The sequence below is a fragment of the Schistocerca americana genome, chromosome 7 (assembly GCF_021461395.2).
Source record: "Schistocerca americana isolate TAMUIC-IGC-003095 chromosome 7, iqSchAmer2.1, whole genome shotgun sequence".
In the NCBI taxonomy this organism is placed as follows: domain Eukaryota; kingdom Metazoa; phylum Arthropoda; class Insecta; order Orthoptera; family Acrididae; genus Schistocerca; species Schistocerca americana.
The window spans coordinates 322,149,764-322,164,544 of NC_060125.1; the positions used below are offsets into that span (position 1 = coordinate 322,149,764).

General features: G+C 38.1%; 2 protein-coding genes across 5 annotated transcripts in view; one reads left to right on the forward strand and one right to left on the reverse strand.

Moving 5' to 3' along the window:
- Positions 1-6,286, forward strand: part of LOC124622912 (B-cell lymphoma 6 protein homolog) — a 379,210-nt gene extending 372,924 nt beyond the window's left edge. Inside the window, exon 9 of the mRNA XM_047148701.1 lies at positions 5,840-6,286. Within this exon, the coding sequence (XP_047004657.1) occupies positions 5,840-6,286 (447 nt within the window). The remainder of the gene's footprint in view (positions 1-5,839) is intronic.
- A 4,983-nt stretch (positions 6,287-11,269) lies between these two features.
- Positions 11,270-14,781, reverse strand: part of LOC124622147 (zinc finger protein 761-like) — a 164,406-nt gene continuing 160,894 nt past the window's right edge. For 3 of the 4 annotated variants that reach the window (XM_047147782.1, XM_047147781.1, XM_047147783.1), the window contains one exon: positions 11,270-13,534. In XM_047147782.1, coding sequence (XP_047003738.1) covers positions 13,106-13,534 — 429 coding nt within the window. In that variant the 3' untranslated portion in view covers positions 11,270-13,105. The remainder of the gene's footprint in view (positions 13,535-14,781) is intronic. The other variant, XM_047147784.1, reaches the window with a different exon arrangement.

A 14,781-nucleotide genomic window follows, 5' to 3' on the forward strand; every position in this document is an offset into this window, starting at 1 on the left:
CCCACAACATTACAGAAAACCATGGCACATTCCTTTGAGAAGTAGAAAAGCACATGGAGATTCTGGACTGTAGGGAAAAATAACATTGTAACATTATAATCTAGAAGCTACGAAGTTCAGCCTGTTTTTTCGACAAATCTAAGTCTTGAACAAGATCGGTCAGATCCCTTTCAGGCAAAACGTGTGGCTAATTTGATTCACATGGGTTTTTAAATGTTAGGCTGTTATGCATAATATCTTGTCTGTCTTTTTCGTGTGCGTCGGCGTATTCATACTCGCTCAGGAAGGATTGGTATGAATTGCGCCCTTTGACATGTAGCAGATGATAAATTAGAATGTTGCCGTTATTTTTTTTTAAAGGTGATTGATTCCAGCTGGTTTTATCAGAAATAACAGTCGTGTGATTAGTTGGTTCTCTCCTTATCATGGTAGCGCGAGGGGCATGTAATGTGACTCTTTTTCAAACGTGTGCAAAGTGTTAAGCCATCTTTAAAGCAGCATATTTGGATGAGGCGACGAAAAGGGAGGGGGGGATATCGGTGCCATTTCCTGTCCTGCTCGAAAGCTTTAGGTCCGAACGAAATGCAACATTTCCTTTACAAGAGGCTTAAAGTTTCGTTCTCACGGTTTCAGAATTAACAACACACATAATAACAATTAAACAAATTGTGTTATTTACGTAGGTATTTCCTTTGAGTCAACGACAGACCTTGAACAATACAATCTGCGGATAAATTAAGCCACAACAGAGTAACCTACCGTATATAGCGTTTTTAAGGATTTCGATGGATAGGGGCCAATGTGCCACAAGAATACTGAGCTCGACAGGCAAAAGCCGATTTCATTTTCCTGTTCAACGCCGATGACTCAATTCCAGTTACATTCTTCGGGGCAAAAATGGTGTTGATCATTGTGATGGAAAAGCATGGTCTTCGTCGGACGACGTCATGATTATCACTGACTGCAGCGAGTATTGCGCTATGATGTGGAACGTTGGGAATGTTCCCCAGCCCTGAGGCGGAGCATTTGATGAAACCGCAGCAGTGCAGTTCTTCTGTAACAGTGGCTAACACAGGTTGTCATTTACACACAGTCTGATGGAGTAAGTGTACGAAGTTATTAAAATTAGACCGTTTCTTCAGGGAGCTTCCCTTTTCTTTTCTTTTTATCCGGAAATGTTTGACACAACTATTAGAGGAGAGTCGTAGCATTTGGGTATTAGCGTCAATCACTCTGGCGCAGTCGTCAACAGAAAACAAACCCCACCAGTAAACTAAACTATGCGCCGCTATAGTCCTACAATACACCCTACAGCTGGGTGACCGCAGACATTTTGCTGAAGAAATGGGGGACTTCATCTATTGCTACGAAGAACAACTATTTGTTCTCTTTATTTTAAATGAATTCAAAATGTTATCAAATACAACTGTTTGGAATCAGTTTCAAAATAAAGAGAATAAATAGTTTTTCTATACTGTGATAACTGTTCTCGACCTACAGTAGTGGTCGCCAGCTTCACTTTTCATTCAAAATCTCGTGAGATAAGACCTATCGATCTTCTGGACTTTCTTAGGCCGTCTGACTAATTCAGTTTCGAAGAACAGCAGTTCTTTCTTTGGGTCGGTGAAATACACATTAACCACAAATTCTAAAAGATCGCTCACAATATGACATAATAAAAACCATTTTGTAAACTAAAGGGCAGAGTAACTATTGGGAAGGAAACGCATGAATAACAACATAACTACAACATACTTTTTTTCTTTTTAAGCCGTCGCGTTTCCATTCCCAATAAGCAAACATATAACGAAGTTTTCGTCATATTTACGAATGATACACCAGAACTGAAAACCATGGCCCAATTCTTTACTACTATTTCTATCCCTTCATCAGAATGTCTCAATATCTTCAACCCATCTACACTAGTCAAGTAATACAGATAGAATGGTTCAGCAGTTTGCCTTTTATCGGTCGGATAGCTGTTGCCGCCCATGCCTGCACCCGTTCACTCTTCATGCCATCTCCTTTCTTCGCTACCCACATTCATACTAAATCACTACCACTTACATGTTCTCTCTCTAATTTTTCCCCCCTCCTTGAACAATCAAATCTTTCCTATTCCCCCTCCCTAAAAATAATGGCTGCCTCAGAATAGTAAATAATGATCATCTACAGCCTGTAAGTGTGCATGTTCTCCTGTTCTATAAAACTCTAAAGACACCAATGCTGGGCCACATACCAATCATTTTGGCTCCCATGTAGTAAAATCAGACACTACACTTTGACACTGGCATCACTGGACTGCAGTTTGGATGGTCATGGATCACTCTACCGGATTTTTTATGTCAGTCTCACAAATAACAATAACCATCCCTTTTTAAAGTACCTTGTAAGTTAACTTCAAAACAATGGGTTTACATATCAAAACATTTCTCCCATCAAGGTAAATTCACTGGCAGTACTGAGAATCGGACCTGCTGCTACTTCCTCTGGTTCGTTGTAACAACCTGTGTTCGCAATTGTGGTGTACCTCATTGAATGAATAACGTCACAACACGGTGTGAGGTGGTTCAGACTACTTGAAGCAAAACTTACATGTTTCTTCTGACAAATGACATTGACTTAAGTGCAGTATGTGGTGCTGCTGAAAAGTTTTCTGTTCTACAATGGGGTAGTTAGTGGACAACTGTAGTGTTTTCGCCTAAGTCAGGAATTCCATTATAACGTCATTTATTACTACAATGACATGGCTGAAACTTTAATGGGAATATTTGAACATCAGGGATCACGACCATGATATCTAAAACACGTCTGCAACCAGAACCCTCTGCTAGGATGCATAATTTTGGTACTATTACATTCTTCCGCTTTCTACTAAATTTGACACATCTACATTGTTTCCTATGAACCAAGGCCCTTGCCAATGTGGGGCAGGGTGTGCTGGCTTGCCTACCTCTACGATATAGATAGCCATCATGTAGGTGCAACCAAATCAGACAGGTATCTCTAGAGACGACAAAAAAACATTTGGTTCCTGAAGAAATCCAGAAGCCTTTTCTTAGTTCCGGGGGCAAATGTTTGGATGACTGACTGATATGGCCTTGTAATATTAGACGTCATGGTCTTGCCACACTGGTACTGCAATTACCTGAATGCAAAAGGAAACTACAGTAGTCATATTTTCTGAGAGATGTGGCACTACTTTATGGCTTAATGATATTGGCATCCTCTAGGGTATTCTGGAGGTAAAATAGTCCCCCATTTGCATCTGGACGCTGTCACCAGGAGAAACAAAACCAGCCTTCTACAGGTCGTAGCATGTAATGTTAGAGCACTAACAAGGTAGGTAGGTTACAAGAGGAGGGAAAAAAGAAGAAGAAGAAGAAGAAGAGGTGGCTAGATTGAAGTTAGATACAGTGGGAGATAATGAAATGCAGTGCCATGAAGAACAGGACTTCTGATCAGTTCCTTACAAGGTTATCAACAAAAAATCAAATTGGTGTAATGTAATAATAAGTCTAATAATGAATAATAAAATTGGAATATGGATCATTATAATGAACAGCACACTGAATGCAGTGTCGTAGCCAAAATAGATACTAAGCCAACACCCACTACAGTAGCAAATGTTTATATACCAATGAGCTGCACAGATTATCGAGAGACTGAAAGAATATATGATCAGAAATTAATACAAATATTAAAGGAGATGAAAATTCAATTGTGACTGGGGACTGGAATTCGAAAGCAGGAAAAAGACAAGAAGGAAAATTAGCAGGAAAACATGGACTGGCAGAGAGGAGCAGAGCATAATTTAGACATTTCTAATGCTTGGTTTAAGAATCATTTATGAAGGTTATAGACAGGAAACAAGCCTGTGTACTCCAGAAGGAGTCAGACAAGTTACACAATGATAAGACAGACTTCTAAACTAGATTCTTAACTGTAACGACCTCATAGTGTAGCACAGACTGAATAGCTTGTGAAGAGGTACAGTAAAGAATTGGAAAAAAAGCAAATTTTTGGCACAACTTAAATAAAAAGGGATCAGTTGATAGGATACATCCTAGGGCATCAAGACATCGTTAATTTCATAATGGAAGTGTTTAGACTAAAATTTTTAAAGAGAGATCAAGGGGGTGAATACAGTAAGCAGGCTCAAATGGATTTATGTTACAATCACAGACCTGAAAGGTTGTGGGGGAGGGGAAGGGTGGGGCGTTGAGGAGGGAGGATGGTGTCCAGATGGGCTACTTGCCACCACCACTGGAATCTGAAGCATAGAGCTTTTCTACATTACAGAATTCTCATACACTTCTAGAAGCGATTGGATAACCATCAGTTCATCTATACAATTTAATTTCTCGTAGTATAAGCCGTCTCGACACTGATCAACTCAGTTATGTAAAATTGGCAGTTTTAGTGTCTTGCGGCCCATCCAATACCCCCATTCCCCCTGGACAAATTTCTGCAGGTGGTCATGGTAGCAATAGTTACATAGGGATGGAGAGAGCTCCACAGAATACACGAACTTGGACAGCTGCTTCAAACCAGTCTTCAGACTTAAGACGACAATGACAACAACAACAACAACAACAACATTATTTATACGTACATTAGAGGTAAACAATTTTAATTAACAAACATGAAAAAACTTACTCAATTTTTCCCATCTCGCTGCACTGTCCCATAAAGGCTGTCAGAAAAACATTAAAAATGTTGCAGTCTGTTTCCTTTCTCCTCCTAGTCCTATTTCCAGCTTGAACTTCACCTCTTACGACCTTAACATTGATGGGACATTAATCATAGCCTTCCACCCTTTTTCAAATACTCTAGCAGTATAGGTCAGATGCGATTCTTGCATATGAAACTGTTTGCAGATGCACTACTCTTGGCTACATGTTATGCAATTAACACATTTGCTGAATTTCATTATGATTTGCTATGTAGCCTTTAGATATTTATTTATAGGAATGTGTTCCTAAGTATGTGCCAAATTGAGTAATCCAATATTGGTTTTGTATTCTGTTTATGAAATTTGCTTGCATTTATACATAATGAAGGTGAACTCTTCTCAATTCCAACTCCATATTCACAACAGAGCATTTGAAGCTCCTCTCAGTATTTGTACAAAACTATTTTTGAAGTAGCACATAAATCAACTTCTGTTACGACACTTTCTAGCAGATTAAAACTGTGTACCAGACTAGGACACGAACCCAGAACCATTTCTTTTATGGGCAATGCTGTTCCACATGAACTGTCCAGGCATGACACACAACCTACCATCACAGCTTTATTTTTACCAGTTGTTCTCTTCTAACCTCCAGGCTCCACAGAATATGACTTCATATCTTGTAGCACACGCAGTGAAAAAAGGCTTTGTCTAAGGATAGTATGGGAAAATGTTTCCATTACATCCTTTCTTCCAGGAGTGCTAGTCCCGCAAGATAAGCAGGACAATTTTTGTGAAGTTTGGAAGATTGGAGTGAGGTACAAGTGGGAGTAAAACTGCGTGCACACACCTTGAGTTGCACTTGGATATCTCAGCCAGTAGGCAAAGTTCCCAGTTCAAGTTCTGATCCTTCACACAGTTTCACTCTGCTAGGAAGTTTCAAAAAATCATTTACTCTGCTACAGAGTATAACATTCAATCTGGAAACTTATGTTGCTTTCAATTAGTCAGACAATTCTTTTTAGTGTCAGACTTCCGTTTCAGTCACTGGGCACCTTCAGCAGGACATAAACCCATACTTTCCTCCCTTCCTATGTTTAGAAATTTTCCAGTCCCTTGGCCAGTATACAATCACTATCTGGCACATAAATATCTTGCAAACAGATATGCAGCAGGCAGTTCGCGGACCGTAGTAACATGAAGCTACACCTGCGCATTCACTCGGGCATCAGGCCGTACTCGTGCAGCGAATGTGGCAAGGCGTTCACCAAGAAGCATCACCTGAAGGCACACATGAACCACCACACCGGCCTGCGGCCCTATAGCTGTGATCGCTGCGGTGCCACCTTCAGCCAGTCCAGCAACATGCGCACCCACCGCAAGAAGTGTTCTGCTCCCGTGCCACCACCTGCTAGAGATATTTGCGACAACAGGACAGGGCAGCAACCCTCAGGCATGCCTAGAGCTGCTGGCACTAGTGTCATCATGCGTGTGTATGGAGAGCTGGTGCAGCACACATCGACATCAGCACCCATGTCCACAGGCCAGCAGCACATTGAACTCGCCCTTGCCAAGGATGTCGTGGGGGACAATGGTGCACTGCTTCACTAAAATGGCTGATATGGGCAACAGTGGCTCATTATCAGTGATTTCTCAATGACAGCACCCATATGTCAAATGTTAAGCTGGTTTTCCTGTGTATCCATATTTTCTCAGGATAATTTTAAAAGCTGTTCCCTTTCTTTAAATTTATTGAACTTACCACGAGCAACATGGTATCTACTTAGAAATAATGCAACAGAGAGCACCTACACAACAATTTGAGATTACATTACACTATTTAAATAAGTTACAGTTCAGGAATCTTGATATGATGCCATCTATAGATCAATGAACACAAAAAAGATAATTTTCTAACCTGTGTCAGTATAATTATAATAATAATCATGCCTAAATGACTTTTCTGTCTTCGTGCCTCTAGGGAAAAAACCCTGAGAGACATGCACGGCCAGCTATTTATAACTTTTAGTTCAGTCTCTTCATTCAGTTTACTTTGGAATAATCGTCTGTTGGCCCTGAAAGGTGTATGTTGCTGATTATCTTGAAGTTGAAAAGAACAATCAGTTTGTGCTGAATCGGCATCTGTTGCTGGTGGTCCATTTTCAAATTGTGCATCCTTGGAATTTACATTTGATTCATTTTTACAACTGGTATCATGTCCTTTATGAAATTGCAAGCTGTTGGAATCATTCCCCATTTCATTTTTGCAGCTGTACCAACTTCCATTTTCAACTTTTAAATCATCATTTTTCTCCAGTTTCACTTCTGTTATTAATTTAAGTACATTTTTATTATGGACATGTAGTTGATTGCTGGGAAATTGTATCGATCTTCACTGTCTTTTTAACGTCTTCATCTTGGCATGCTTTTGTTTTTCTCTTTAGAGTACCACTTAAATATGACGTATTTCTCGACATTGTGGTTTTAACTTAATGCACCCATTTAAGAGCAACCCATGTAAGAAAAGACCAGCAATATTTTTTACATTAATGCAACCACATCCTAGATAAAGAGGAAATAAACTACATTACACATGTACCTGATATTCACAATTGTAATGGCCAAGACTTTTGTCCATTGAAAACACACAAAAAACTTAAGGGATTATTAGTAGGAGAGCCAACTGCAGCAAACACACAATGAAGAAGGTAATGGATTCCTGAGTGTTAGCTGGCATGCCAGCCACCGACTGGTGGAATCTGTGTACTGCATGCAGTGGTGGCCACAGTTCACTGTAGCATTCTTGTTAATACCACAACACACTCTCTCTCTCTCTCTCTCTCTCTCTCTCTCTCTCTCTCTCTCTCTCTCTCTCTGCATGTCCGTGTTAGCGAAATAATGACAGTACACTGCTCAACAATACCAACATTCAAACAATGAAAACAACTAATGCAGAAGACTGAAGGCACCATACACCACTTCCGTGGAAGGTGAGTTTGCTCTCACAGCGATACAATGTAACCTACAATGCGGGTTCTGAATACTGTATTCATGCAAACACCACGTTTCATTCTGCAGCTACACAGATAGGCAGTTCAGTGCCTTTACCAAAGGCTGCAGCATTTGTTACCATATCCACAATTATCATCTTCCTACTCCAAAGCACCGGTGGTACGAGAGGTAACGGTTGTATCAGACTTATACAGCATATGGCATGTTATGAGTTGTGGATGTGGCCAGCAAGATCCTAGGCCTACTCACCGATTTCAAATATTGCGTATGTCTACAATATCTTCTCCACAGTTTATTACTAGCCGAGATTCTGGTCAACCTGTGATTGTGCTTGCAGGGAGAGCATTGGAATGTACTGCAAAACAAGTTTCAAAACTTGTGTGGTGAAACTCAAAGATGTATCACTCAAGAGAGAGCTTTGCTCTCTACTGAACTCATGCTTCAGGTCGTTTGTTACATGTGTCACACTAGCTCTGCTGCCACCTCTATTTGATTGCACTTAAATACTTACATATACGAGTCTGCATGCTGTGTGGCCCTGATGCATTTGATGACAGATCACCTACACTCTTTTGCACTATTTAGCTTTTTTTTCACTCATACAAAGCTATATTTCCGAATGCATAGCCTGTGATCACAGACAAATTGAGGATATTGCCTAGAATACTCTGTTTAGGACAGCTGTTTATTCATATCCAAAAAGTAACTTGCTATCTTCTTCCCACTTCAGATACCTCTACATTTAATGCAGTTTTAGCTACAATTACCACTTCACTGAACACTTTTAGATCTCCAAAGAGAGAGATGATGTGGTGTATACTCTTGGAACAAGATGATTTGATAACTATTTTCAAGAGTAATGATCAGATGCAAAAGTACAGGACACATTTTAGAAACACAGCAGAGCCTTGTTGATTGAAACAACAACAAAATGAAAAACATTGTAGTGGAAATATCTAATATCGCGGAACCTTGACAGATTGCAGCTATGGTTTGTTACAACAACTCAACAAGTTGACTGGGTGAGCCTGGAGAAATATTTAAATAAGCTGTAGAACACATGCAAATATTTCTATCTTGTCCTGCTAAAGCTAACAGTTACACTTACAATGTGCAAATGGGTTGGTGACATCACAATTTCAAATTGTTTATTATCAAACAAAATAAGGGTATTCTTTAACCTATGAAATGCTGGCTAAACTGGTACAACACCTTATGAGAAATTGGAGCAGCCCACATGATGCACTGCCTCCTGTGCCATATATAAAAAGCTCAATGGTGGGTTTGCTGCTCCCATGTCTTCATTGACTAGGTTCTGTTACCTATTCTGATTCAACAGTCCAGCCCTTTCTAGAAGCTTCAACACCGTGTTAGCCAGTGAGTATATTGTATAACTAGTTTCAGTATGCAGTTTCATGTATTACTGATGTATGTTTCAACCATTTGCTGTGGTATCCATCACTTTTTTCTCTCAGTGTATAACTGTGAATACACGTTTTCCACTTGTCATAATTTCTTATGAAGTATTATATCTTTTTGTAACAATCCTTTACTACATGTATAAGCCTAATGTCTTCTGTTGGTCATTAGAAGCCAAGCACAAGCTCAGCTTGGTGAACAATGGGAGAAGAAAATCAATGATATTCTTTCCTTTTTTTTTTTTTTTTTGCCTTAAGTGGTTTCAACTACCCACAAAAAATTTAATCCGAATGGCTAGGTGCAGAATTGAACTGACTTCCTCCCAAATACGCTTCCTCATTACAGTATTCAGGTTTCACTTACATACAACACAGCTATCATATGTACAATATAATTTCTGTTTCTTTGCTACAGTGTCTTCCCAGCATCTGAATTGTCTTAGCTTTCAGAGAAAATTTATACCTAATTTTCATCATCTCACTCATAGTTGTGGGCAATGTCACAGTCAAGGTATTTCAAGAATGTAACCTGTGGTAATATCCCACTGTTGACACTGATTTGCAATTAAATAATTTTTCTATGAGAAATTCAATGAACTTCATTTATATCACTTAGGTATGTTGAGTATTAAATGAAAAAAGATTGAGTATTAAATGAAAAGATGTTTCCATGTTTTCGTCTGAAAGTTGTCAGCAACAAAGAAGATATTTAATGTCTTCTGCCAACTTCGTTGGAATCACAAGGTTGTTCTGCTTTCCTTACTTAGCTAATATTGTTAATGGATTACATGAACAACATTGATGATAGAGTGCATCCTTGGTTGACACCTTATTTTATTACTATTGAACTTCATTAATCCAGCAGTATGTCAGAACAAAAATTTTATAGCTCCTTTTATATGGACTGTAAAGCTATTGCCAAAAACACTCCCTAGATTGTTTACTTACAATCCTATCAAATGGTTTCATATAATCCATAAATGCAATGTGTGCAATTCTCAGCAGTTCTGATTTACTTGTTTGCAGAATACATCAACACATGACCAGCCTTTGCCAAATAAATTTTGATCTCTTCATCATGGCTATTGCAACATGTAAACTGTCAGAACACATATCAAAATATTCAGACAGGCAACACAGTATCATGGAAGTTCTAACAATGAGTATACAATACATTCTTGGAAGAATGAGAAGGCAGCTATTGTAAAAAGAAACTTCTGTTGTGTTCTTAAGTAATGAGTTGTTCTATTAGTTACTTGAGATGTATTTGCATATCTTTGAATACAATATTTCTTGTAAGAGAATTATGAGAATTATGTGCTCAATTCAGCTCTGAAGCCATCAACATATTGTCAACAATAAATACACCAAAAACTTTTTCCCAAACTGACATTGAGGATGTTTAATGCATACAAAAAATTTACCTTATGTGAAATTTGACAGACAAATAATTTTTATTTTTTCCTATGTAAATTACCCTTTCATAAATATCTCTCGACTACTTTTAAAAGTTTTACTGGGGAAACTTTGAAAGGATCTTGTACATCAAGTGCAACAAAAGAATTAATATGAAAAGAGCTACTTCCGCTTTCCTTAGAATATTTTGAATTAAGAAAATTATCCCTACCTGCTAGCTGGATTTGAAATCACCACTATTTTTCCTAGTTAACGCAACTCATGAATATGTTTCAACATGCAAAATGCATTCATTTAAGTTATGAACTTTGAATATCAACATTATAGTTCACTTGGAGACACAGTGAGAAATATGATTGTATATCACTTTCTATGTGTCACTTTTCAGGAATAGAATGCTGGTATTCATTTGCCATATAATAAATAAAAATATGTATTCACTGCCACTGTTGTAAACCTGTATACATTCCTATTACAGGTTCTGGTATTTCCTATTTACATTAAAGGAATACTTCACATAATACAGTATTATTTTTATATTTCTTTTATTAATAAGTGGAAAATACTGAATCCACTGTTTCAAGGGGGGAAAAGTCATAAAAGAGATGAATTATTCAATTTCCTTCCATTGAAAGGTATATTTTACACTTATACCTCAAGTTCCAATAAAGATAATGGACTTAAATGATTATTACAGAGAACCATTAAAGATGTTTCTTATAATTAATAGTACATATTGTATCCCTTATGGACTCGGCAAGGTGTATTTAATTATCTGAAATCTGATCCTTGCAACTTGCTGTCTATAATGTTTGCAGTATAACAAGTTGGTATAAAGGGCTTCCCCATAGAATTTATTGACTGTGATTGCTAAAAAAAAATATAGAATAGATTGAACTGTGATAGTAAATATCAATTTTAAATATTTGGGTAGGTCTCATGATATTTATTACGAAGAAAACTTTTTACATAGAGATTGAGGAAATGTAATAACAACAAAATAATAAAGAATAGATTAGTATCTAAGTGCATAGAACTGAGTCTTACACAAGGCATCTGATTCATTGTAGATAAATGGCCACAACCTTTGAGAGCAATAATTCCTGTAATAACAACAACAACAAAATAATTACAGAATATTGCTAATTGGTTGCAATACAAATGCCAAAACTGTAGCAATCAATACACAGTATTATGTATTTCAAGCAGTTTTTCCTCAGTTCTATTTTCATGCAGTGTACATTTTCTTGAACATTCAAATTTCTGAATATTCAATTTAGTGGCTGACATAGAAACATTACTACCTTTGCTGTTAAGCTTCTACAAAGACAACACATATATGTGAAATATGGATGGAAGAAAATTCTGCACTCAGAAGCTGAATTGTTTATTCTGCTTGTAATGATGTTAATACCTTTTTTTAGTTGAATGACAATGTGTGGTCGCAAAGTTTCATGAGTTGTAACTTGTTTTTGTTGTTTACTTCCTGTTTTAAATTAAGTATGTTGTTTGCTTTGTACAAATTTTAGTATATTTTAAATAAAGCAGTATCAAAAAATATCTTAACCAGTTACTTTAAAATTGTAATAATTTCCTCACAGTTGAACTGTGGCCTAACTGTAACAAAAATTGTTAGCTTTCCAGTGTGTGTTCTCTGCCTCCTACTAGATTGTCAGTTAGATATTAGATACTGATGTAGTTGCTTTAAGAAGTGGAATATGAGTCACAGGCCACTTTCCTCTACTCCAGGTAGGGGCTCACACTGTTGGTAAGTTAGATGTAAAGGTGACTGCTCCTGCCAATGCTTACACCAACAATTTCCACGTAACTATAGTACTTGTTGATCCAGTGCATGTTTGGTTCATAGCTGTCCACTTTCCACTATTCCATCTCTGGTGGTTTTATGTATGTACGCATGAAGTTTGCATACAGTGAATCATCATTTGTTCCCTCAAACAGCCCAAAATCACAGAGTCCAGCAAGGTCGCACGGCCCTTTCCCTGTGTAGTTGGCACATAAGACAGATATCTTCAAAGTCTGTTCTTGCTTTAAGCAAGTTCACTAATTGTCTACAACACAACCTAGGTTCCTGCCAGCCATCTGGCCACAATGTACAGTGATTTTACAAGTTTATCCTTAATTTATCGTTTCTTTTCCTATCTTTCTCTCTCTTATCATTTAATTTTTTTCTCACTGGCTACCATTCTTCCTGCACTCAGTTTCCAAATCTTACTGGCTTATTTCTAATGCATTTCCACTCGTCTCTGATTTGCTTCCTCACCATTGGACCATTTCAAAGTCCTCAGGTTTTCAAATCTCATCTGACAACAACCCATTTCTCATGTGGTAAGTCTTTCTTGAACGAGGGTCCTGAATGTCTTTTCTTGTATCCTTGTGAATAAACAGTTTGTTTTCCTCCTATCCCTTCCTCCTATGTTCCAGGAGGGCACCTAGTTCTGAAAGCTGGCAACTTAATGCCTTTCTGCATGTTTGCAACAGCTGCTCGTTGGTAAACAATTTTTTTTCTGCCCAATTTATGTCAGAGAGCATTGTATCCTCAATTTGCTGGAAATATGGAAAGAAGTCATTCAGTACCTAAGCTTGAGTTCTGATCCGTATCAACAACAACAATTACTGTAGGTGCAGCATTGTTTTTTTCAGTCTCTATTCCCGAAAGTGCTACAAAGTTACTTGTAAGGTAACCACCACCTTGCACTTCAACACGAGTACCTCTGCCTTCAACATCTGATAATGTACCTGGTCTTGGGCTGTTGTGATAGACCAGCTGCAGAGTTGGTGGTTCAGTTTCAATATGGCCAATATCTTCTGATACTTCTGTGCCCACAAGAAGTTTTATTTGTTCTCCCTTATTTCTGTTGCATTGTACCAGAAACACCCTCTCATTCACAGGGTTTGTTTCATATTGCACTTCCTTCTCACGCACAGATGACTCTTCTCCATCACTTAACCGTTTAACTGCAAGCTCACTATCTTTATTTCCAGTATCTGTAGTCTGTAACAAAGCACAAAAAACTCTTGACATTTTTCAATAATACAGTTCTAAACCAATAAACAGTAGTTTTAGAGATTAAAAAATGTCTTTAGATCAGTTATGAAAATAATTGCGGAAATGAATGGTTATAATAGAGGGAAACATTCCACGTTGGAAAAATATATCTAAAAACAAAGATGTAGTGACTTACCAAATGAAAGTGCTGGCAGGTCGACAGACACCCAAACAAACACAAACACACACACAAAATTCAAGCTTTCGCAACAAACTGTTGCCTCATCAGGAAAGAGGGAAGGAGAGGGAAAGACGAAAGGATGTGGGTTTTAAGGGAGAGGGTAAGGAGTCATTCCAATCCCGGGAGCGGAAAGACTTACCTTAGGGGGAAAAAAGGACGGGTATACACTCGCGCACACACACACATATCCATCCACACATATACAGACACAAGCAGACATATTTAAAGACAAAGAGTTTGGGCAGAGATCTCTGCCCAAACTGAATTTTGTGTGTATGTTTGTGTTTGTTTGGGTGTCTGTCGACCTGCCAGCACTTTCATTTGGTAAGTCACTACATCTTTGTTTTTAGATATATTACGGAAATGAATGTTGAAATAGTTTCTTCAGTTTTCAGTGACATATAAGCTTTTTTTTTCATGTGTATTGAAATCAACAGAAATCATGACACTCATGCATTAGACATAAAGAAATGCAACATTAGTAAATCATGTATTCATGTTGTTGTGTAAACACCATCATGAAACAGGAAATTCACAAATATGAAGTAAGTCATGGTATGTAGGGTGCCACAGAAATGTTGTGACAAACTTCGAGTGTTGTGAGGTTGTCTTGGGGAAAAAACTGAGTATAGGTACCTGTGTCCAGAAATGTCATCCACCGATGTTACAGAGCGTCAAAGTTATAGATGCTGGCACCTGCCACTAGGCCACCCCTTAGGCGGCAAACATGAGTTTTTACCCTAACAGACTGTAGGTGGAACACCTCGCAACATTGATTGTTACTCAGTGATTTTGACTGACTGTCACAATCACCAGTGGAGATGACAGAGCTAGCTGCTGTGTAGAAAGGCATTGTCTCTTATGAATGTGATCCCCTGCTGCCTCAGTGGATGACAATTTCCGACACAGCTTTTCACTCTCTAAATTCTCCCTTGTTTTTTGGTACAGAGGAGGAAAATAACCTCCACTTAGCAATTTGTGGGGTGCTCGAATTTGCCTGATTCGTCATCTA